The sequence below is a fragment of the Oncorhynchus mykiss genome, chromosome 2, assembly GCF_013265735.2.
Source record: "Oncorhynchus mykiss isolate Arlee chromosome 2, USDA_OmykA_1.1, whole genome shotgun sequence".
Lineage (NCBI taxonomy): Eukaryota > Metazoa > Chordata > Actinopteri > Salmoniformes > Salmonidae > Oncorhynchus > Oncorhynchus mykiss.
This window is the reverse complement of record NC_048566.1, coordinates 75,773,012-75,798,074: the sequence shown is the minus strand read 5'-3', so window position 1 is coordinate 75,798,074 and position 25,063 is coordinate 75,773,012. Positions and strand designations below refer to the sequence as shown.

Sequence of the window (25,063 nt, the reverse complement as noted above, 5' to 3'; positions counted from 1 at the left end):
TGAATGTGAGAAATAAGTATCATTCACTGATCAATCACTAATCAATCAATGACTAATCAATGTGGATTCATGCCTCTCCAATAGTTCATATCTTCCTTCTGGAGGTCACTGGTGTTTTACCTTGGATGAAGTGTCATTAACACTGTGTATTTACATGGTAATTATATATACAGATTGTTAGACTCCCACACGCACCATTATTACACACCACCAGGATAGAGCAACACAAACACACGTCAGCACTGAACAAGCTGTGTCAGCAGGGGAGCGTGTGTGTGGAGGAGGATGATGAGTTTTTCATTCACGCAACAAAACACCCACCAATCAGTTAGTCATTGTTAAATGTTTTATTGTTTTATTCTGAGAGGTTCTGCATGACTAGAGACTCTAGTCTATCTGATGGCATCAGCACATACTGATTACTGGCACAATGCTTCACATTAAACAACACAACAAATACAGCGTTCTCTTGAAATACAGATCATCTACCATCAGATGCTCAGGTGGATTATCACCTTACTAAATAATTGATTGAGTTAAATACAAATATTTTTGGATAAAAGCTTTACACTTGTAAAAAAAATAACTATTTTGTAAGATAAATTTGATTGGCATATAAAACATGTCAGTCATCAAGAGAGCACTAGATCCATACTAAAGCAGCAGTGGTCTTGTCAGCTCAGACCAACTGATCTAAACGTGATAAAGTCTGAGAGGACTAGCTAGTGTTACACACGAGGAGGAGCAGGCTACAGCAGTACAGATAGGACTAGTGTTATCATAGTACAGCAGGAACAGGTTACAGCCCTGCACATCTGACCACTACATATCTGTAACGACAGGGTCACTATAACAGGTCAGCATACAGCCCTCCACAACACACTGAAGGAAGACTAAAGAACTCGCCTACCTGGACGCTTGACCTGTCTACTCTGACCTCTGACCTCTAACCTCTGTTCCATCTTCCATCCCTCCTATTGAACGCCATACTGGAGCTCACACTGACTAGCTTCGCTCTCTCTTTAGTTCCATTGGCAGGAGCAGTCGACAGGCTCCTGGAAGCTGTAGACCACCAGGGTAGCGTTGTGTGAGCAGTACAGGGTGACGGAGCGGGTTTGTAGTCCACTCTCCCTGCAGCACTTGCAGAAGCGGGCGTGGCTGTTGATGTTGAAGTTAAAGATGGTGGCAGACGGACACTTCCCATCACATGAAAACACTGTCACCTGAGAGAGAGAAAAGAGAGAAAGGGGGAGAGAGAGGGGGAGATTTTATTCTCTATCAGTGTTAACTTTTTAAAACTGTCTTATTGACACTCTCTCTCTCACCGGTGCGTTGCTCCTGCAGTCGTCTTTTCTGATGGTGGTTCGGATTGCCACACGCTTACAAGTCTTGCCGTCCTCCTTACCTAAACACACACGCACACAGAGGAAACGCTGAGATGCACACGCATGCACACACACACACACACACAGCTTTCATCCTCAGCCATAGATTCCTGTCACTCACACAGTCAAAGGTCTATTGAGCTGGGCTCTTTGTTGCCTAGCAGCGGGGGCTCAGTTTGATCGACAGTCAGCTGACCGGGGGGAGCAGTTCTCACGCCAAAGACCCAGCACCCATTGGCCACTGGCCAATCAGGTTAAGCAACAGGGGGTTGGGGCTGGTTGGTGGAATGTTGAAAGATAGCTTGGGAGTCCAGCTTGGGAGTCCAGCTCTACTCGCTTTATGCTTGAAGGAACAGGAATGATTCTAACTCACATAGAGCAGTGGTTTCCAACCAGGGGTATTAGGAACCCTGGGGGTACTTGGCCTATCAACCAGTGGTACTAGGAACCCTAGGGGTACTTGGCCTATCAACCAGGGGTACTAGGAACCCTGGTGGTACTTGGCCTATCAACCAGGGGTACTAGGAACCCTGGGGGTACTTGGCTTATCAACCAGGGGTACTAGGAACCCTGGGGGTACTTGGCTTATCAACAAGGGCTACTTGAGAAGACTCATGCGGCCATAGGCCTACTGGTAAAATACACATGAGGGGGTAATTCAGGGGCACTCCATGCAGAGCAAAATTTAGTTGGTGGTACAGTAACCGCTGGCCTAGAAGATTCAGCACAGCAATAACATATTGAACCATTGGAATAGGATTTTGCTATGAGGAATGTTAGGTGAACCTTGACCTGTAGTTTATATGTATGGAGTGGTAGGGTTAGGACTAGAACACACTCACTGTGATAGGTGCGAGATCGTGGTACCTGTGTCACAGTTACTACTACCAGTTGGGGTTATGGGGTGAGATGTGAGAGGTTAAAGATGAAAGGTGAGAGGTCGTGGTACCTTTGTCACAGTTAGTACTACCAGTGGGGGTTACGGGGTTAACGGTAAACGGTAAAACACCGACTCCAGAACCTGGGAGCAGCGGCAGGAACAGCAATGTCAGGAGAACGTTAGGAAAACACACAGGTTAACGTTGGTTTAGAACACATTTTCACACACACAGAGTAATCAGCGCAGTGGCATGCACAGCCATGGGAGCCAGACAGTGTTCTCTGAGACTGGGGAAGACAGCCAGACGGCCAAACACTCAGAATCACTACACACTGATGCACCAAGGCTCATTCTCACTGGACAAACTCTAAACACCAAGCATCACCATTGGCCAAACTGTAACAAACGTAGCATTCCCATTGGCCAAACTGGTCAAGCAGGCAAGCGGGCAAGGAGGCAGAGCTGCTGTTATTACTGGGAGAGCAGACTGGGTCTGTTGTCTTCACCTTTACATGTGAAATTAGTGTGTTTAATGGGACAGTTCACACAAAATACAAACTGCCTTCATTTTCTGGACACCTAGAAAGTACAGTATGGAGTCAGGTTAGCTACAGTGTATCATTAACATCATAGAGTCTAAAACAACGGGAATGGTAGGACCGCTGTCTGCATGCTTTTGTTCTCCAGAAAACTGTGAGGTATGACAATTTCCCCACTAAAGAAAATAGTAAAACAGTAAAATCCTCCTTTAATATTATCACGACGTGTATCAGGACCATCAGGCAGATCTAGGACCATCCCTAGAGCAGAGGCTGCTGGGTAGTGTAGTGATTCATGCTCGTTGTTGCCAGCCAACCACAAGCTTTTACTCTGTCCAAGGCTGCAACAGGCCGCACCCCCCCCAAACCAGTCAGCCAATAAGCCCAACCACTGCCAGGCAACGCCCTGCCCACCCCTGTGATTGACAGCCGAAAGCGTATGAGAAGCGAATGTGATTGGTCACTCACACGTCCTGCAGCAGCCGTCCACATAGCTCTGGACCACGCCCCCATTCTGCAATGATTGAAGAAAGGTTACAGACAGACATAATTGTGTGTGAATGTCAGTGAGTGAGTGAGTGAGTGAATGAGTACCTGAGTGCACTCTGTGTCGTTGAAGGGGGGGCAGACCACCCCTGAGGCCAGCATCACAGTTCCCACTGTCGTCTCCACACAATCATACCGCGTACAGTTATCCACCCAGGAGCTCCCTGCCTGTACACACACACACACACACACACACACTAAAAGTTAGCCATCCAGGATTTCCCCGTCTACACATAAAGTGTTTGTGCGTTAGGTAGAGTGTGTGTCTATTTGGCAGTATAATGATGTGTGTGTTCTCACAGTGAAGAGCTCAGTGGTTCCGTTGTCATTGTTGAAAGAACAGGAGACATTCTTACAGGAGCCACAGCACACCTGAGGATCTGAAGATGCTACGTACAGCTGGTGCTAAGAGAGAGAGTGAGTGGGAGGGGTGGGTGGACACAGAAATTCCAGAAGAATTTACCTAGCTCTGATCAGGATGGAGGTTTGTGGTGTGTGTGTGTGTGAGAGAGAGAGAGAGAAACACATACCTGGCCACACTTCTGAGAGCAGTTGACAGCGGACACGTCCATGGCGTAGTATCCAGTGTGTGTATCACGATGTGTCAGACAGTGTACGGTGTAACACAGCTCTCCTTCATAGTACTGAATCAGGCTCTGCCCCGGACCCAGCACCGTGACTCCCTGGAACACACACACCTCTGCCTTCTCTACACACACAGGTCAGGGCTCAGGAGTTAGGTAGCCTAGCAGTGTGTCTGTGCATAGTGTGTGTGTGTGTGTGTGTCTGTGCATAGTGTTTGTGTGTGTGTGTGTGTGTCTGTGCATAGTGTGTGTGTGTGTGTGTGTGTGTCTGTGCATAGTGTGTGTGTGTGTGTGTGTGTGTCTGTGCATAGTGTGTGTGGGTGTGTGTGTCTGTGCATAGTGTGTGTGGGTGTGTGTGTCTGTGTGTATGGACTTACTGCAGGTGTAGAGGGGGCAGCCACAGGTGCTTCTGCTGTCTGCGACCTCCACCTGTACCTCCCCCTGAGAGACCAGAGCCGTTACTATGACCACACACACACACACACACACACACACACACACACACAATGCTGAAGCTGACTGACTCACCACCTGACAGACTGGGCTGTCCTCACACTGGCACTCTGAGAGGAGGAGAAAAAGACTGGGTTTACTACACAACTGGAGGCCTAGAACAGTGTTCTCTGTTTGGACTACAAGATTTTTTCAAATAAACAGTTCTGGGAATGTTGGTGTGTGTGTGCGCAACTCTTGGGAGTGCAAAAGTGTGTGTGTGTGTGTACCACAGTGACGGTCGGGGCAGCAGTGTCCAGGTAGGGTTGTTTGGATCAGAGACAGACCAGGAGAACAGCTCAGAGTCGACTCAGGACACAGGTTCACGTCACACACTGCACACAGGAGGACATTGCGCTAAACATCAACACTGTGTGTGTATAGTGTGTACAGCTTGTGTAGAGTATAATGTTTGCGTGTGTTACCACAGTGGTATTGAGGGCAGCAGCTGTGGGTGGTGTTCAGATCCACAGCCAGTATCTCTCCATAAGAACAGGACGGCGCGGGCTCGATACACGACTCACACACTGCAGAGAGAACACAAACATACCACTGACTGTGTTAACATTTCCTTTACAACTTGTACCCCAAGTCCAGCTACAGTAATGTTGGATAGAGACGGTAGACCAATTAAGAAGTATAAGGTTTGACCTTACCACACAGGAAGGTGTAACAGCAGGAGTTGTCCTCACGAACCTCCACTAGGAACTGATCTTCTCTACAATCAGGGGCGGTGAGGGGGAGACAGGCATGGGGGTCGCACTCTGGAACACACCAATCACAGGACTCAGTTATTAAAACACACCTAACAATACCATCAAATGATTAAATATATTATGTTTTGGTTCAGTACCTACCACAACGGTACTCTGGGCAGCAGGACAGGGCACTATAACCAATCACCAGCTGGTTCCCATTCTCACAGGGCGGAGCCTCACTCTCACAGATGGTCAGATTACATTCTGAGGGAGAACGAGAAAGAGAAAGAGTAGGTGTGTTCATGTCGGTGTCTAACCATGCATATATATGTGTGTGTGTGTGTGCTCACCACAAATCTGCTTGGGGCAGCAAGCCCCCTCCTCCAGTACATCCAGTACGTACTCTCCCTCCCTCTCACACAGCAGAGTGGGACTAATGCTACAGTCAGGTTCTACTGCTACCACAGAACCGTTCTCCAGGCAGCGGAACAGACAGCAGCTATGCAATGACCCGTTCCACACCTCCCCAGGGGCCCGCGGAGACCCCTCGTTATCAGTACACACTACACACATAGACACAGACACACACGTTAACAGTACACACTAAACAACAGAACCTGAACTACACAGTCATACAGAGCACCTGCTCACAGCATTGACATCCTAGAGCTGACATGTAACTGACATAGAGCTGACACAGAGCTGACATACTCACCACACTGCTCCTCTGTGACGCAGTAAGAGGAGTCTGCACGGTGCAGGATGGTTCCAGAGCGACACACACACTCCTCTCGGATGTGGGAGCAGGTGGTCTCCTCATAGAACTCTCTGTTCTGACAGGTCCGGGTGGTACAGGTCGACACACACGCCTGGTACTCCCTACCTGGGGGACACCTCAATGCTACACATGCACATGCACACACACGCAGACGCATGCGCACACACACGTAGATGCATGCACACACACACACACACCACAATAACACACACTTGTCTCATCACCAGCTAATGCAAACCTGATGTGTCTGTGTATTGGTGTGTATGTGTGTGTATACGAGGTCCTTACGGCAGAAGTTGTGTCGTCTCCAGTTGATGCAGACTTGGTAAGTGTAGCAGACAGCTACGTAGGCTGCCAGGAAGTCACACTGGTGGGCCTTATAGTGGAGGTCGCCTGCCCACATCACATCACAGAACTGTTCTGGAGACACCTTGCTGTGGCAAGGAGTGAAGGGTCTCTGTCTGAGCATGGAGAGACAGGTAGAGCAGTCTCCAGTGGTACAGTTGTCTCCGATGCGTCGTGTGTGTTCCGTGTCCTCTGAGGTGTGGACCCTCCAGGCCTGCAGGAACAGACCCAGGTCTGCCACCTCCCTCACAACCGTACCGTTGGGCAGCTTCAGGTCATCCGCCGGGTTCCCGTCACAACACCCTGGGAGACACACCAGCAGGCACATGCACAGCTGAAGTTTAGAGAGGAGTAGAAGGTGCTTGTCACGCCTGCTCCCCAGCATTACGCACACCTGCTCCCCATCATTACGCACACCTGCTCCCCATCATTACGCACACCTGCTCCCCATCATTACGCACACCTGGACCTCATTATCACCTTTATTTCTCTCCCTTTATTTAGCACTCTGTAGCCTAAGTCATCAGGCAGCATTGTTTCCATTCACGTTCTGTACGCATCTCATGTTTTGTTTCTATGCATTCTTTATTATTTTATCGCCTTTTATGCTCGCTTCGAGGCAAGCAACACGGAATGCATGCATGCATGAGAGCACCAGCTGAGATATAGGGGGAGCAGATCCGGGTGCCTTGTCTGCTCCCACAATATCTCCTTTCTTCATACAAATGACGGAGATTTGGGCCTAAGTCATCAGGCAGCATTGTTTCCATTCACGTTCTGTACGCATCTCATGTTTTGTTTCTCTGCATTCTTTATTATTAAACTCACCTTCTGCACCTGCTTCCTGACTCCCGGCGTATTAGTGACAGTGCTCAACTAAAGTGAGACAACGTCCAAACCCAAAATTTGTAAGAGCATTGACAAGAAATAGGCCCTACTCTCGCTCACAATTTTAAAACCTTATTTATACAACTATTAAGGACGCACGCATACACTGAACTAGGCCAAAAATAAGGTATGGTCAGGTATGAGAGAAACTTTCCCTCTTCCAGATTCATTAAATCATGCTAGTGGACTTCATATACCTGATCTGACAGTGAAGGATGAACATGTCAGAGTAAATGCCAAATCTAGCTAATTTCATGGCTGTCTTACCACAGAGGCCTCTAGTAGGAGCAGATGTGTTGGAGGGGGCGGTGTATTGCAGCACCATGATGCCAGTGCTGTGGTACCACTGTATGTTGACTCCTTCAGGAGTGGTGATCAGGTACATGCTGCCTGTGTCCTCTACTGATAGAGCCTGGCGGGAGAAAGGCAGCCGCGCCTTGATGTGGTTCACTGACACCTGGACACGCATACGCACGTACGCACACACACACACAAAGAGGTAGCATGAGTAGTGTGGTAAAAGTTCAGTATGCGACCAGTTATCAGTCGGATGCGGTCAGTGATGGTCACCTTGCGGTCTAGGCGGTTGATGATAATCCTGTAGGACGGAGTGGTGATGTTCAACTTCTTAAAACACAAACCTGACGTCCCACCATTAGGGCTCTGAGAGAGGGAGAGAGGCCCTGGTCAGAATGAACACCATCATCACATACATGATGATTAGATGTTAAAGAGAAACTTACCGGTCGTCTGATGGAGTTGACGCTCTAAAAAGGAATCAAGACAAAGCCAACAGATCAGTCAGGAGCTTATAGCATCCCATAACAGTTTATAATACATCTATAGTAACGTAAAGTACTATAACTACAGCAGCATGTAACACCTAACAGTCTGTGTACCTGGCTGGTAGGGCATTTATCCACTGTTCCTATGATGTTCTCTCTGGGCAGGTAGACCAGGATGTAGGAGCCATTATCATACAGCGCCACGTTGTTACCGTCAAACGTTATCACACGCAGGTCTGACATCACCGAGCAGCGACCTAACACACACACACACACAAACACAACTCGGATAGGCAAATACACACAAACACGTTATGTAAAGTGTGTTTGTGTATGCACAGTAGTGTGTGTTCTTACAGGGGCACTGCCAGAGTGGGCAGCAGGGGTCGGTGTTGGTGAGGACAGCCATGCCCAGCAGAGAGCAGCGAGGAGGAGTGGTGTTGTACCGACAGTGGAGGGAGGAGTTATGGAGGAGCAGCTCCCCGTTAAAACAGATCAGCTCTGTACACTCATCTACACGGTAGGAGTACGGGGGCTGGAGAGAACAGATAGAAAGACAGAGAGAGATCAAGGAATTCAGCTACTGGCAGAGGGAGTTCTCCAAGGCTGCATGCTCGGCCTTCTTATCTTCTCCATACGCACTGGCTCTCACTGATTGGCTCTTACTGTGCATGGGGCGGTGGGCAGGAGGAAGGGGGGCAGCACTGTTGGCATGCTGACTGCCTCAGGTGTAGGAGAGAAGTCTGTGATGGTGGATGTTTCCGTGGTTATGAACTCCGTCGTCTCTGGGGGTGATGTCGACATGGTAACAGAGGAGGTGTCATATACAACTGGAAATACAGAGATGGTCTCTGTGGGCGTAGGAACAGGATGATGTGTTTGTGTGGTGGTTGGGGTGTGGGTGTGGGTGGAGGGGGAGAGAGGAGGAGGGGGAGAGGAGGTGAGGAAGGAGGTAGTGGCTGGGGGAGAGATAGAAGACTGGGTGGAAGGCTGGGGAGGGGTAGCAGAAGGGGGAGGAGGTGGAGTGGTGGAGTCGGTCACTGCCAGGCTGGGGGGAGTAGGGGAGGCTACTGTAGTGACCTCTGAAGGGGTCAGGGCCGTGACCCCAGTGGTGCTACTAGTAGTGGTGGGTGAGGAAGAGGGGGAGACAGAGGGAAAGACTGCAGGTGAAGTGGTGTGCTCGGTCACAGTGGGGGTGGAGGGTGAGGGCAGGGAAGGGAGAGGAGGAGAGGGGGAGCGAGCAGGGGTGAGTGTGTGGGTGAAACGCTCAGTCAATGGGGCTGTACTGGGAGTAGTGGGGGCTCTGGTGGCAGTAACAGTTGTGCTGGTTGTAGTTCTGCTACTAGTAGTAGTGGTCCTAGTAGTGGTTCTAGATGTAGTAGTAGCAGTACTAGTAGGCCTAACAGTTGTAGTAGTAGTGGGGGCTGTAGTGGTAGTAGTGGGGGCTGTAGTGGTAATATTGGGGGCTGTAGTGATAGTAGTAGTAGCTGTAGTGGTAGTAGTGGGTGCTGTAGTGGTAGTAATGGGGGCTGTAGTGGTAGTAGTGGGGGCTGTAGTGGTAGTAGTGGGTGCTGTAGTGGTAGTAGTGGGGTCTGTAGTGGTAGTAGTAGGGGCTGTAGTGGTAGTAGTGGGGGCTGTAGTGGTAGTAGTGGGGGCTGTAGTGGTAGTAGTGGGGGCTGTAGTGGTAGTAGTAGGGGCTGTAGTGGTAGTAGTGGGGGTTGTAGTGGTAGTAGTGGGGGCTGTAGTGGTAGTAGTGGGGGCTATAGCAGTAGTAGTGAGGGCTGTAGTGATAGCAGTAGTAGCTGTAGTGGTAGTAGTGAGGGCTGTAGTGATAGTAGTAGTAGCTGTAGTGGTAGTAGTGGGGGCTGTAGTGATAGTAGTAGTAGCTGTAGTGGTAGTAGTGGGGGCTGTAGTGGTAGTAGTGGGGGCTGTAGTGGTAGTAGTGGGGGCTGTTGTGGTAGTAGTTGGGGTGGTGGTTGTTTGGTTTACGAAGGCATAGGGTGTAGGAGTGGGAGGAAGGGACACACCTGAGGACAGACACACAGACATAAATTACTTTAACACCGATTTACCTGTACTTTAACAGATCCTCATGTGACACACTCTACTCACAGTCCTCTGTGTAGACACATCTCCTGGTGACCTCATCAAGAACCATGTTTTTGGGGCAGCGAGGGAAACAGCCCTCCACCCTGCCAGACACACATAGACAAACGTTCAAAACCTGTATTAAACATTCTCTTACAGTGTAATACGATGTTGTAAGCGTGTTTCTAAGTGTGCATTTGTAAGCGTTTGCAAGGTGTGTCTTACGGGGGCAGGAAGTGGCAGCGTGTTGCGGCGAGGTCGCTGCATGTACGAACACAAGGACTGGCACATGCATGGTAGCGCCACTCACACATCATACGGAACGGGATCACAACACTGCTCTCTGGAATGCACACACACACACACCGTCAACATACACACAGTAAACACAGAAAAATAAACTGTGTGTGTGTTCGTACCGCTAGCTTCTGTTTACCATAGAGAGCGTTTGAATCTATCTGTTCTCTTCTACCTTTTCCAGCTGGAAAAGTACCAGGATGTTGTCTCTGGTTTTGAAACTGTATTTAGAGAACTGAATTTGAAAACTGATTCTGAATGCATCTGAGAAGTTGAATATACACTATATAGACAAAAGTATGTGGACACCTCTTCAAATTAGTGGATTTAGCTGTTTTAGCCAAACCCGTTGCTGACAGGTGTATAAAATTGAGCACATAGCCATGCAATCTCCATTTACAAACATTGGCAGTAGAATGGTCTTACTGAAGAGCTCAGTGACTTTCAACGTAGCACTGTCATAGGATGCCACCTTTCCAACAAGTTAGTTAGTCACATTTTTGCTCTGCTAGAGCTGCCCCGGTCAACTGTAAGTGCTGTTATTGTGAAGTGGAAAGGTCTATGAGCAACAAGTGGTAGGCCACCCAAGCTCACAAAAAGGGACCGCTGAGTGCTGAAGTGCGTAGCGCATAAAAATAGTCTGTGCAACACTCACTACCGAGTTCCAAACTGCTTCTGGATGCAACGTCAGCACAAGAACTGCTCATCGGAAGCTGGCGACCGTGTCTGCGTCCATGAGTTTGTATGGCCGAGCAGCCGCACACAAGATCACCATGCAGAATACAAAGCGTCAGCTGGAGTGGTGTAAAGCTCACCTCCATTGGACTCAGGAGCAGTACAAACGCATTCTCACATGAATCACACTTCCTCATCTGGCAGTCCGACGGGCGAATCTGGGTTTGGTGGATGCCAGGAAAACACTACCTGTCCCAATGCATAGTGTCAACTGTAAAATTTGGTGGAAGAAGAATAATGGTCTGTGGCTGTTTTTCATGGTTCGGGCTAGGCCCCTTAGTTCCAGTGAAGGGAAATCTTAATGCTACAGCTTACAATGATATTCTAGACGATTCTGTGCTTCCAACTTTGTAGCAACATTTTGGGGGAGGCCCTTTCCTGTTTCAGCACAACAATGCCCCCGTGCACAAAGCGAGGTCCATACAGAAATGGTTTATCTAGATCAGTGTGGAAGAACTTGACTGGCCTTCACAGAGCCCTGACCTCAACCACATTGAACATCTTTGGGATGAATTGGAACACCGACTGCGAGCCAGGCCTAATTGTCAAACATCAGTGTCCGACCTCACTGATGTGGCTGAATGGTAGCAATGTTCCAACATCTAGTAGAAAGCCTTCCCAGAAGAGTGAAGGCTGTTATAGCAGCAAAGGGGGGCCCAACTCCATATTAACGCCCATGATTTTGGAATGTTTGACGAGCAGCTGTCCACATACTTTTGGTCATGTAGTGTATGAAACTTTGGTAAACTTGAAATGAACTCCCGAATGGCGCAGTGGTCTCAGGCACTGCATCGCAGTGCTAGCTGTGCCACTAGAGATCCTGGTTCGAGTCCAGGCTCTGTTGCAGCCAGCCGTGACCGGGAGACCCATGGGGCGGCGTACAATTGGCCCAGCGTCGTCCGGGTTAAGGGAGGGTTTGGCCGGCAGGGATGTTCTAGTCCCATCACGCTCTAGCGATTCCTGTGGTGGGACGGGTGCAATGCACGCAGACACGGTCGCCAGGTGTACGGTGTTTCCTCCAACACATTGGTGTGGATGGCTTCCGGGTTAAGTGGATATTGTGTCAAGAAGCGGTTCGGCTTGGCTGGATTGTGTTTCGGAGGACGTTCGACCTTTGTCTTCCGAGTCCGTACAGGAGTTGCAGCGATGAGACAAGACTGTAACTACCAATTGGATACCACGAAAAAGGAGTAAAAGTTCTAAAAAAATAAAAATGAAAGTATAGTTTGTAAACTTGATACACAGACAATAATTGCCATAACAACCATAAAAAAATGAAATATTCAATTAAATTTACATTTTAAAATTTAACGCAATATTCATTCAATTTTGTTTCAAATCATGAAATACTAGTTCAACTTATAAATTCAATGATTCAATTTGTGCATTATAAATCCAAAAATATTACATTCAAATACATGTTCAAATGATGGAATTCAAATACAATTTCTGTTGACACTGACATCGCGCCATATGTGTGGGTATTATGACTTTGTATTTCTGTCTAACCCTCCAGGGTAAAGGAGCTGCTGGTCTTGAAGTTGTCTGAGTTGTCGTATCTCTGAGCGCGTGCAGACGTGCGTGTCAGAGTCAGGAACACTCCCGGCTGACCAATCAGCTCAAAGGAGGTGTGGCCAGGCAGGAACAGCCCCTGGTGCTGTAGGAAGGAAGCCCTGCGGCCAAACTTCTCCCCTCTTGTCCACTGCTCCAACCGCAGCCCAGCGCGGTCCGAAACAACCAGGAAGTAGTTAGGACGCTCCGCTGACTCCAGAGAGATCACCGGGAGACCTGTAATACAGAGTTTAACATATGGGTGAAGCTCACAAGAGATGTATTTGTGTGTGTGTGTGTGTGTGTGTGTGTGCGCGTGTGTGTGTGTGTGTGTGAGAGAGAGAGAGAGACTCACGTGATGTGCGGTCCTTCTGTAGTCCTGCTGTGATCATGAAGTTAAAGAGTAGTCCAGGGGGAGGCAGCCCACCTACGAACTCCCTAACTAGAGGAAAGACTGACCCACTGGTTCTGTTCACACCGAAGACTGTAGCATTAAACACAGCACTGGCCACTGAGAATGGACCTTCACCTAACTCTACAGAGACACAGAGTGAATATATTAGGATATTTAGTGCGTATACCTGTGTGTTTGTATTTTTGTGTGAGCTGAAAAGTGTTCCTTTATGATACATTTTTGGTTAGGTTCAAACATACCTTGGTTGTAGTATTCACAGTCATAGGCTGGAAGAGAAGAACGGAACAAACATTTAGAGACATACAAATCCACATATGTATGTTAGGATAATTAAGTAGCAAAGTAACCCTTAATGTTTAGATGAGGCTGGGAGAGAGATCGTGGTATTGTGTAAGAGTGTATGTGTGAATATCTGGGGTCATTTGATGACAGATAGAAAGAATGGTGGATGAGATATGGAGCAGTGGTGGGACTTTATAGTTCTGGGTAGTGGTGTGTGTGTATGTGTGTTGGTGTGTGTGTATGTGTGTATATAGGAGCATTGAGTGACCCAGCACCTATGCTGACATAGAAAGCAGAAGGAATTGGGTCTGAGGAACAGATCCACACTGTGTGTGTGTGTACTCACGACAGACAGTGGGGTTTCTCCATACCACAGTAACACCGTGTTGACAGCAGGTGTGTGCATAGGCAGCGATGGACGTACACAGACACTCACAGTCTCCGCCCCGATTACAGTTACAAGTGTCTGTCAAGCAGTTCATATAGAACCATGAGACATCCACCTGCACACACACACACACACACACACAGGTTACATGTCTACCTGGGTGGGGGGGGGGGGGGGGGGGGGGGGGGGGTTAGTGAGGGTTTAGTGGGGGAAGACAGGGAGCCTGGGTTAGATGTGAGTTAAGGTGTGTGTGTGAATAATGTAGATAGGAATGAGTGACGTGTGCGTGTGTGTGTGTGTTCTAGGGGGTGAATAGTTATCATTAATTCAGAGTGGGTCTGAGTGATGGTGCATCAGAACAATGAGATGTGGGTTGAACTCTGGAACACAGGGTTCAGCTTAGACATTAGAGACAACTGAGCTTTATAATACAACGTGTATGGAGGGGTGTGTGTATGTGCGTGTGTGCGTTCTTTGTCACAACAATAAACAGTCAGTATCTGGATACTATGTGTGAAATTCTTGATAATGTATGTGTTATCAACAGAGAAGTATATTTTCTGGGTGATTTAAATATTGACTAGCTATCATTAAGATGCCCACTCAGGAAAAAAGTTCAAACTGTAACCAGTGCCTGCAACCTGGATCAGGTTGTCAGTCAACCTACCAGGGTAGTTACAAATAGCACAGGAATTAAATCATCAACATGTATTGATCACATTTTTACTAACGCTGCAGATATTTGCTTTAAAGCAGTATCCAAATCCATAGGATGTAGTGATCACAATATAATAGCCCTATCTAGGAAAACCAAACTTCCAAAGGCTGGGCCTAATATAGTGTATAAGAGGTCATACAATACGTTTTGTAGTGATTTATATGTTGATGCTTTAAAGAATATTTGCTGCTCTGTGGTGTGTAATTAGGAGTAACCAGATGCTGCACTTGACGCATTTATGGAACTACTTATTCCAGTTACTAATAAGCATGCACCCATTAAGAAAATTAGGGAGGAGAGAGCGGGACTGAGACAGGTAACGGCGGACTGAACGTAGTTATGTAGAGCACCTCAAGATAAAAACGTTGTATTCAATATCGGCAAGTTAGACTAAATATTAGCACTACACAATCTGGTGGCTGATAAACTTCAATCTGGATAACAACACAAAACAAATCCTAAGACTATAGAAATGTATCGACAAATATTACGAAAACAAGCAACACCCAAACATGACGGAGAGTAAGACAGGGGAACCGATTTATCAAAACAAAAACGTGACTCTTCTACAGACACAGACAATTTAATATTTTCACCACCGGGAATGGTAAAGGTCGAAACCAATCTGTTAAAATCAATAAATGACCAACTGGGTATACTTGAACTAGTCAGTAAGGATATAAAAGAGTTGAAGGCAAGCCTCGAGATGAGTGATGAAAAAGCTGCGACATTGGAGAAGGAAACAAACAAGCTGTCAAAAGTGACAGTCAATAGGATTGAAACCGAAGTGAATGAACTTAAAAAGGAGAACACCGTTCTGAGAGCAGCCTTACTTGACATACAGACTAGATCCATGAGAGAGAAGCTGGTACTTAAAGGTATCCAAGAGAAAGAAGGAGAAGTTCCTGAATCTGTAGTTAGAGAGTTCCTCCTTACAGTGCTTCAGATTCCACGCGAAGCTATCGACAAAATCCAACTTGAACGTGCACACCGCTTCGGACAGAGAGGGCAGAGGTATGAACGCCCAATCGTTGCCAAATTTGCTTAATTTGAAGATAAAATAACGGTTAAAAGCCTGGGGAAAAGACCTGCTGGGACCAAAATTGGCAGAATTGATTAATTCCCGAAGGAAATTGCAGAACGTAAAGTTCTGTATTCAATTTTCAAGGTAAATAGAGTAAAAGGAAACGAGTAGCTCTCGTCATCGATAAACAAAATATTGATAACCAGTTGTTCAGAGACACAAAGTCTCCTCCATGGCTATTTTAAAAATGACAAAGTTCTTATAGACGAGGAAAATAATGAAACACAATTCTAGCCTGGTTATGGATTGTAATAATATATAGAAAAGCTATATTATTTTTTACTGTATCATCAAATACAACTAATTGGAACACAAAAGCACAAATTCAACATGGAGAAGATAAAAACTCAGTAAACAGAAGGCACAGTATGTGTGGTGTGTGTTTTTTTTATGTTTGGGAAAGTGTGGTGTTGAGTGAGAAAGGAAATTATTGCATATCCCAGAACCAATGTATTGCTGTGAGCAGGGGGTGTGAGTGAGCTTTCAATGTTGTTCAGAAGATGGATATACTTTTTATAATGAATTATACGTCTTATTTATTTATTTATTGTCCTATCATGGTGGAACAGTGTATTAAAATAAATTATACATTTGATTTATTTATTGTCCTATCATGGGGAACAACATGTTTTAAATAAATGATATCTAATGTATTTATTTATGATCCTATATTGATGGACCGGTCCACAACCCTATACCCTAGACACCCACCTGAATGACCCAGATACTAAGGAGAAGTCCCTAACTGTTTTATGGGCCTGCTGTAAGAGGTCTGTATGCAGCCAAAATGCAGTCAGAGACCTAGAGCAGCACTTCCCCCTCAAGATTTGGAGCCTGCTTGGCAGGGTTGGTCCTGCAAAGCCAAAGTCCCCAAAAGGGAGAACATACTACACAAGTAAATTCTTAAAGCTGCCAAGGAGAACCTTGACGACCTTGTACCTAGCCGGTGGGGATTCCGGTGGGGTGCCCCCACCCAGGCAGTGGCAGTGCTGGCAACACTAGCTGCAGTAACCCATGGGGAGGGGGTCACACTCAGATATTCAGAGAGGGGGTATATTATTGTGGCCCTGGTGGCACAAAATCAAAAGTCTGACTGCATGGAGATGCTTGGGAATATGGTCAATACAGGGGACCATGTTTTGGGTGTTTCAGGGAAAAGGTGTACATTTGACCTCCATCATCTAGGATGTGACAATGGTCACAATGCCCATTTTTTCTGCACAGTCTTGCAGGCCTTCTCATACAGCTGCAACTGTATATGCATTCATAAATCAAGACCTTTCTTGAGTTGGGCTCTGAGATGGTGCAACTGTTGAGAATGTGAGCCTATAGTTGTGTGGGGGGAAAGGGTTGAGTGTGTATGAGTGTGTGAGTGTACAGTGCCTTGCGAAAGTATTCGGCCCCCTTGAACTTTGCGACCTTTTGCCACATTTCAGGCTTCAAACATAAAGATATAAAACTGTATTTTTTTGTGAAGAATCAACAACAAGTGGGACACAATCATGAAGTGGAACGACATTTATTGGATATTTCAAACTTTTTTAACAAATCAAAAACTGATAAATTGGGCGTGCAAAATTATTCAGCCCCCTTAAGTTAATACTTTGTAGCGCCACCTTTTGCTGCGATTACAGCTGTAAGTCGCTTGGGGTATGTCTCTATCAGTTTTGCACATCGAGAGACTGAAATTTTTTCCCATTCCTCCTTGCAAAACAGCTCGAGCTCAGTGAGGTTGGATGGAGAGCATTTGTGAACAGCAGTTTTCAGTTCTTTCCACAGATTCTCAATTGGATTCAGGTCTGGACTTTGACTTGGCCATTCTAACACCTGGATATGTTTATTTTTGAACCATTCCATTGTAGATTTTGCTTTATGTTTTGGATCATTGTCTTGTTGGAAGACAAATCTCCGTCCCAGTCTCAGGTCTTTTGCAGACTCCATCAGGTTTTCTTCCAGAATGGTCCTGTATTTGGCTCCATCCATCTTCCCATCAATTTTAACCATCTTCCCTGTCCCTGCTGAAGAAAAGCAGGCCTAAACCATGATGCTGCCACCACCATGTTTGACAGTGGGGATGGTGTGTTCAGCTGTGTTGCTTTTACGCCAAACATAACGTTTTGCATTGTTGCCAAAAAGTTAAACTTTGGTTTCATCTGACCAGAGCACCTTCTTCCACATGTTTGGTGTGTCTCCCAGGTGGCTTGTGGCAAACTTTAAACAACACTTTTTATGGATATCTTTAAGAAATGGCTTTCTTCTTGCCACTCTTCCATAAAGGCCAGATTTGTGCAATATACGACTGATTGTTGTCCTATGGACAGAGTCTCTGGATATATTGGAATTAGTGGACATATGGAGACTTAAATACCTTGAACTAGTGAGATATACATGGCGGAGGTTTAATACCTTGAACTAGTGAGGTATACATGGCGGAGGCTTAGTCAAGCTAGTCGTCTTGACTACTTTCTTATGCCATTCTCTCTGGCACCAAAAGTTTAAAAAGTGTTGATAGGGGACAGAATGTGGTCGGATCATCACATAATTGACATATACAGTTGAAGTCAGAAGTTTACATACACTTAGGTTGGAGTCATTACAACTTGTTTTTCAACCACTCCACACATTCCTTGCTAATAAACTATAGTTTTGGCAAGCCAGTTAGGACATCAACTTTGTGCATGACACAAGTAATTTTTCCAACAATTGTTTACAGACAGATTATTTCACTGTATCACAATTCCAGTGGATCAGAAGTTTACATACACTAAGTTGACTGTGCCTTTAAACAGCTTGGAAAATTCCAGAAAATTATGTCATGCCTTTAGAAGTTTCTGATAGGCTAATTGACATCATTTCAGTCAATTTGAGGTGTACCTGTGGATGTATTTCAAGGCCTACCTTCAAAGTCAGTGCCTCTTTGCTTGACATCATGGGAAAACCAAAATAAATCAGCCAAGACCTCAGAAAACAATTGTAGACCTCCACAAGTCTGGATCATCCTTGGGAGCAATTTCCAAACGCTTGAAGGTACCACAATCGTCTGTACAAACAATAGTATGCAAGTATAAACACCATGGGACCACGCAGCCGTGGTACAACTCAGGAAGAAGACGCCTTCTCTATCCTAGAGATTAACGTACTTTGGTGCAAAAAGTGCAAATCAATCCCAGAACAACAGCAAAGGACCCGGTGAAGATGCTGGAGGAAACAGTATCAAAAGTATATATATCCACAGTAAAAACGAGTCCTATATCGACATAACCTGAAAGGCCACTCAGTAAAGAAGAAGCCACTGCTCCAAAACCGCAATAAAAAAGCCAGACTATGGTTTGAAACTGCACATGGGGACAAAGATCGTACTTTTTGGAGAAATGTCCTCTGGTCTGATGAAACAAAAATAGAACTGTTCGGCCATAATGACCATCGTTATGTTTGGAGGAAAAAGGGGTAGGCTTGCAAGCCGAAGAACACCATCACAACTGTGAAGCACGGGGATGGAAGCATCATGTTGTGGGGGTGCTTTGCTGCAGGATGGACTGGTGCACTTCACAAAATAGATGGCATCATGAGGTAGGAAAATTATGTGGATATATTGAAGCATCATCTCAAGACGTCAGTCAGGAAGTTAAAGCTTGGTCGCAAATAGATCTTCCAAATGGACAATGACCCCAAGCATACTTCCAAAGTTGTGGCAAAATGGCTTAAGGACAACAAAGTCAAGGTATTGGAGTGGCCATCACAAAGCCCTGACCTTAATCATATAGAAAATGTATGGGCAGAACTGAAAAAGCGTATGTGAGCAAGGAAGCCAACAAACCTTACTCAGTTACACCAGCTCTGTCAGGAGGATTGGGTCAAAATTCCCCCAACTTATTGACCCAAGTTAAACAATTTAAAGGCAATGCTACCAAATACTAATTGAGTGTGTGTAAACTTCTGACCCACTGGGAATGTGATGAAAGAAATAAAAGCTGAAATAAATCATTTTCTCTACTATTATTTTGACATTTCACATTCTTAAAATAAAGTGGTGTTCCTAACTGGCCTAAGACAGGGAATGTTTACTAGGATTAAATGTCAGGAATTGTGAAAAACTGAGTTTAAATATATTTGGCTAAGGTGTATGTAAACTTCCGACTTCAACTGTATATTACTCTTACAGAATTTACACGTGGGCGAGGATACTGGAAATTTAAGCAAAGCCTACTAGATGATAAATTGATTAGAACTAGGAGAGTATAATTTATAACTGACTTTTTCAGACATAACCTAGGTACAGCAGATCCCCTTATTGTATAGGACACTTTTAAAATGTGCCTTCAGAGGCCATGCAATTCAGTATTCATCTATAAAACGAAATAAATGTAGATCAAAAGAGTCCATTTTAACAAAGGAAATTGAAGGACTAACAGCACAGTTAGACAGCAATAAAAACTGTAACACAGAATAAGTTAGAGGAAAAATGCAATATAGAAATGCTACCAAAACAATGTATTGAAACTTATTACAAACGATGGAGTCACGCATGATTCACTGAATGATATTTTGAAAGGGGAAGTAAAGTACTTTGAGAATATGTTTTCGTTTCAGTCTCCTCCATCTCCACTAACTGAAACTAATTGTATGGATTTTTTTCCTAATAATAATGTAAAATTAACATCTGTACAGAAAGACTCACGTGAAGGCCAAATTACAGAGGAGGAACTTCTTGATGCAATTAAAACCTTTAAGGCTGGGAAAACTCCAGGGCTGGATGGTATACCAGTGGAAGTATACAAACTTTTTTTGATATACTCAGAGGACCATTATTAGCATGTTTTAACCACTCCTATATAAATGGTAGATTATCAGACATGCAACAAGAAGGTCTGATATCATTATTACTGAAACAGGACCCACGTGGTATATACAGTGGGGGAAAAAAAGTATTTAGTCAGCCACCAATTGTGCAAGTTCTCCCACTTAAAAAAATGAGAGAGGCCTGTAATTTTCATCATAGGTACACTTCAACTATGACAGACAAAATTTATTTGCAGATTATGGTGGAAAATAAGTATTTGGTCAATAACAAAAGTTTATCTCAATACTTTGTTATATACCCTTTGTTGGCAATGACAGAGGTCAAACGTTTTCTGTAAGTCTTCACAAGGTTTTCACACACTGTTGCTGGTATTTTGGCCCATTCCTCCATGCAGATCTCCTCTAGAACAGTGATGTTTTGGGGCTGTTGCTGGGCAACACAGACTTTCAACTCCCTCCAAAGATTTTCTATGGGGTTGAGATCTGAAGACTGGCTAGGCCACTCCAGGACCTTGAAATGCTTCTTACGAAGCCACTCCTTCATTGCCCGGGCGGTGTGTTTGGGATCATTGTCATGCTGAAAGACCGAGCCACATTTCATCTTCAATGCCCTTGCTGATGGTAGGCTTTGTTACTTTGGTCCCAGCTCTCTGCAGGTCATTCACTAGGTCCCCCCGTGTGGTTCTGGGATTTTTGCTGGGATTTTTGCTCTCTGTTCTTGTGATCACTTTGACCCCACGGGGTGAGATCTTGCGTGGAGCCCCAGATCGAGGGAGTTATCAGTGGTCTTGTATGTCTTCCATTTCCTAATAATTGTTCCCACTGTTGATTTCTTCAAACCAAGCTGCTTACCTATTGCATATTCAGTCTTCCCAGCCTGGTGCAGGTCTACAATTTTGTTTCTGGTGTCCTTTGACAGCTCTTTGGTCTTGGCCATAGTGGAGTTTGGAGTGTGACTGTTTGAAGTTGTGGACAAGTGTCTTTTATACTGATAACAAGTTCAAACAGGTGCCATTAACACAGGTAACGAGTGGAGGTTAGAGGAGCCTCAGGTCTGTGAGAGCTAGAAATCTTGCTTGTTTGTAGGTGACCAAATACTTATTTTCCACCATAATTTGCAAATAAATTAATAACAAATCCTACAATGTAATTTTCTGGATTTTTTTTCTCATTTTGTCTGTCATGAAGTGTACCTATGATGAAAATTACAGGCCTCTCTCATCTTTTTAAGTGGGAGAACTTGCACAATTGGTGGCTGACTAAATACTTTTTTGCCCCACTGTATAAAGATCCAGTCTATTTAAAAAAAAAAAATGATACCTCTTACACTTCAGTGTTGTGATGTAAAATGCTTGGCGCATAGAATTAAAAAAGTATTGTCAGATATGTTTCATCCTAATCAGACAGGTTTTTTCCATGGACAATACATTGGAGATTATATAATATATATAAGACAAGTACTGGAAACAATAGAAATCTATGAAATATCGGGGACACCAGGCCTGGTCTTCAAAGCTGATTTTGAAAAGGCTTCTGATAAAGTACGACTGGAGTTTATATATAAATGCCTAGAATATTTCAATTTTGGGGAATCTCTTATAAAATGGATTAAGGTTTTGTATAGTAACCCTAGGTGTAAAATAGTAAATAATTGCTACATCTCAGTAATTGTTAAACTATCTAGAGGAGTAAAACAATGTTGTCCACTATCGGCATATCTATTTATTTTTGACATTGAAATGTTAGCTATTAAAATTAGATCAAACAATAATATTAAGGGATTAGAAATCCGTGGCTTAAAAACTAAGGTGTCATTGTTCGCTGATGATTCATGTTTTCTTTTAAAACCACAATTAGAGTCTCTCCACGGCCTCAGAGGATCTAGATACTTTTGCTATCCTCTCTGGATTAAAATCAAATTATATTATGTATTGGATCACTAAAAAAATGCATATTTTACAATACTGTGTAGTTTACCAATTAAATGGTCTGACGGAGATGTGGACATACTCGGTACACAAATCCCAAAATAAATAAATGATCTCATTCCAATACATTTTTTATAGAAAGTTAGCAAAAATAGATCTTGCTTGAGTTTACCTATTTTGCCTACACCTAGTGACCTGCTTTTTAAATTCTATGAACAAAAAAATATTACATTTTATTTGGAATGGCAAGTCAGAAAAAATTAAAAGGGCCTATTTATATAACAAATATGAATTCGGAGGGCAGAAATTATTAAAAACATTAAAGCATTAGACCTCTCACTAAAGGGATCAGTCATGCAAAAGTTATATTTAAATCCAAATGGGTTCTCTAGTAAATTGGTAGGAATGTCTCATCCTATGTTCAAGAATGGCGCTTTTCCCCTTTATTCAGATTACAGCTGCTCACTTTCGGTTGTTTGAAAAGGAAATAATCTCCAAAATATCGTTATTTTTTAAACAAGCCTTAGAAAGTTGGTTGCAATTTCAGTTTAATCCACCTGAAAAGACAGAACAAATAATACAACAAATATTGTGGTTAAACTCAAATATACTAATTGATTAAAAAAAACATATTTTTCGAAGAAATGTTTTAAAAAGGTATAATTTTTGTGAATGATATCATAAATAGGACTGGTGGAGTTATGTCACACATGCAGCTAACACAGACATATGGAAATGTCTGCTCTACACAAAATTACAACCAATTAATTACAGCATTACCACAAAAATGGAAGAGGCAAGTAGAAGGGGGAAAAAGTAAGGAACTTGTATGTCAGCCCTGTATTAAAGAACATAAATGGTGAAAGAAAAGTGTGATAAATAAAAACATATACCAATTTCATTTAAGGACCAAAAAACTGACAGCTTTGCCATATAAATTGCAAAATAGTTGGGGAGAGATTTTCGATGTACCTATTCCTTGGCACATGGTTTATGAATTGATACGCAAAACTTCTAATTTTTCAATTAAAATTACTATACAAAATTCTTGCAACCAATAGAATGTTATATATTTGGGGGATACAATCTTTTCCAGCTCTGCAGATTTTTCTGTGAGGAGGCAGTGTCATTAGATAATTTATGTTGATATTGTCCATATGGAGTTCGTTTTTGGTCACAGCTCCAGGAATGTCTGAAGAATTGCAACATTTGCCTAGAACTAACGCTGCAGATAGCAATACTGGGTGATTTGAAAAGCCATAGTCAATCAATCAATAATATAATTATTATTTTAGCAAAAAAATATATTTTAATTTACAATCTGTAGAAGCTATGAGAATAGAAAGGTTCAGTACTTTTGTGAAGCATCACAGCACAGTTGAAAATATATGGCAAATAGAAATCCAAAATGGAGGATGTTGAGAGATCGATGGGAGGGGTTGAATGGAGCTGAAGGGTGGGACTAATAACAAGATAACCAATACGGGGTCTGTAAAATGTATATAGGTTCAGAAATGTTGTGAAATAGCACAGTTACAAATAGAAATCAAACTGGATGGACATCAGAAATAGAGGATGGAATAAAAACAAACAAAATATTACTATTGTAAAATAGATTGTGTATGTAAAATGTGTATAAGATGCATAAACTGAAGGTAGAAGCCTAAGTGTTATTGTTTATTAGTTTACTCCAATTGGAGGAGTACCATCCTAGGGTTTGCGGGAAATAATAAAGGTATATTCTACAAAAAAAAATGGTGTATGTCTATATAGGTATGTATAGGTTATATAGGTATCTAGGTCTGTATACAGTGCCTTGCGAAAGTATTCGGCCCCCTTGAACTTTGCGACCTTTTGCCACATTTCAGGCTTCAAACATAAAGATATAAAACTGTATTTTTTTGTGAAGAATCAACAACAAGTGGGACACAATCATGAAGTGGAACGACATTTATTGGATATTTCAAACTTTTTTAACAAATCAAAAACTGATAAATTGGGCGTGCAAAATTATTCAGCCCCCTTAAGTTAATACTTTGTAGCGCCACCTTTTGCTGCGATTACAGCTGTAAGTCGCTTGGGGTATGTCTCTATCAGTTTTGCACATCGAGAGACTGAAATTTTTTCCCATTCCTCCTTGCAAAACAGCTCGAGCTCAGTGAGGTTGGATGGAGAGCATTTGTGAACAGCAGTTTTCAGTTCTTTCCACAGATTCTCAATTGGATTCAGGTCTGGACTTTGACTTGGCCATTCTAACACCTGGATATGTTTATTTTTGAACCATTCCATTGTAGATTTTGCTTTATGTTTTGGATCATTGTCTTGTTGGAAGACAAATCTCCGTCCCAGTCTCAGGTCTTTTGCAGACTCCATCAGGTTTTCTTCCAGAATGGTCCTGTATTTGGCTCCATCCATCTTCCCATCAATTTTAACCATCTTCCCTGTCCCTGCTGAAGAAAAGCAGGCCTAAACCATGATGCTGCCACCACCATGTTTGACAGTGGGGATGGTGTGTTCAGCTGTGTTGCTTTTACGCCAAACATAACGTTTTGCATTGTTGCCAAAAAGTTAAACTTTGGTTTCATCTGACCAGAGCACCTTCTTCCACATGTTTGGTGTGTCTCCCAGGTGGCTTGTGGCAAACTTTAAACAACACTTTTTATGGATATCTTTAAGAAATGGCTTTCTTCTTGCCACTCTTCCATAAAGGCCAGATTTGTGCAATATACGACTGATTGTTGTCCTATGGACAGAGTCTCTGGATATATTGGAATTAGTGGACATATGGAGACTTAAATACCTTGAACTAGTGAGATATACATGGCGGAGGTTTAATACCTTGAACTAGTGAGGTATA

At 43.9% G+C, this 25,063-nt stretch overlaps 1 protein-coding gene across 1 annotated transcript in view; it reads right to left on the bottom strand.

Annotated features, from left to right (window-relative positions):
* Window positions 1–332: 332 nt before the first annotated feature.
* otogl (otogelin-like) overlaps window positions 333–25,063 on the bottom strand; it is a 66,925-nt gene continuing 42,194 nt past the window's right edge. Inside the window, exons 28-54 of the mRNA XM_036934224.1 lie at window positions 13,635–13,791; window positions 13,246–13,272; window positions 12,947–13,126; window positions 12,550–12,828; window positions 10,234–10,351; window positions 10,033–10,112; window positions 8,587–9,407; window positions 8,278–8,455; window positions 8,035–8,177; window positions 7,879–7,902; window positions 7,706–7,798; window positions 7,403–7,592; window positions 6,191–6,550; window positions 5,840–6,025; window positions 5,475–5,687; window positions 5,284–5,388; window positions 5,083–5,190; window positions 4,852–4,953; window positions 4,657–4,761; window positions 4,463–4,497; window positions 4,312–4,375; window positions 3,881–4,059; window positions 3,651–3,755; window positions 3,399–3,518; window positions 3,273–3,318; window positions 1,326–1,405; window positions 333–1,223 (exon numbers count right to left, since the gene is read on the bottom strand). Coding sequence (XP_036790119.1) covers window positions 1,023–1,223; window positions 1,326–1,405; window positions 3,273–3,318; window positions 3,399–3,518; window positions 3,651–3,755; window positions 3,881–4,059; window positions 4,312–4,375; window positions 4,463–4,497; window positions 4,657–4,761; window positions 4,852–4,953; window positions 5,083–5,190; window positions 5,284–5,388; window positions 5,475–5,687; window positions 5,840–6,025; window positions 6,191–6,550; window positions 7,403–7,592; window positions 7,706–7,798; window positions 7,879–7,902; window positions 8,035–8,177; window positions 8,278–8,455; window positions 8,587–9,407; window positions 10,033–10,112; window positions 10,234–10,351; window positions 12,550–12,828; window positions 12,947–13,126; window positions 13,246–13,272; window positions 13,635–13,791 — 4,299 coding nt within the window. The 3' untranslated portion in view covers window positions 333–1,022. The remainder of the gene's footprint in view (window positions 1,224–1,325; window positions 1,406–3,272; window positions 3,319–3,398; window positions 3,519–3,650; window positions 3,756–3,880; window positions 4,060–4,311; window positions 4,376–4,462; window positions 4,498–4,656; window positions 4,762–4,851; window positions 4,954–5,082; window positions 5,191–5,283; window positions 5,389–5,474; window positions 5,688–5,839; window positions 6,026–6,190; window positions 6,551–7,402; window positions 7,593–7,705; window positions 7,799–7,878; window positions 7,903–8,034; window positions 8,178–8,277; window positions 8,456–8,586; window positions 9,408–10,032; window positions 10,113–10,233; window positions 10,352–12,549; window positions 12,829–12,946; window positions 13,127–13,245; window positions 13,273–13,634; window positions 13,792–25,063) is intronic.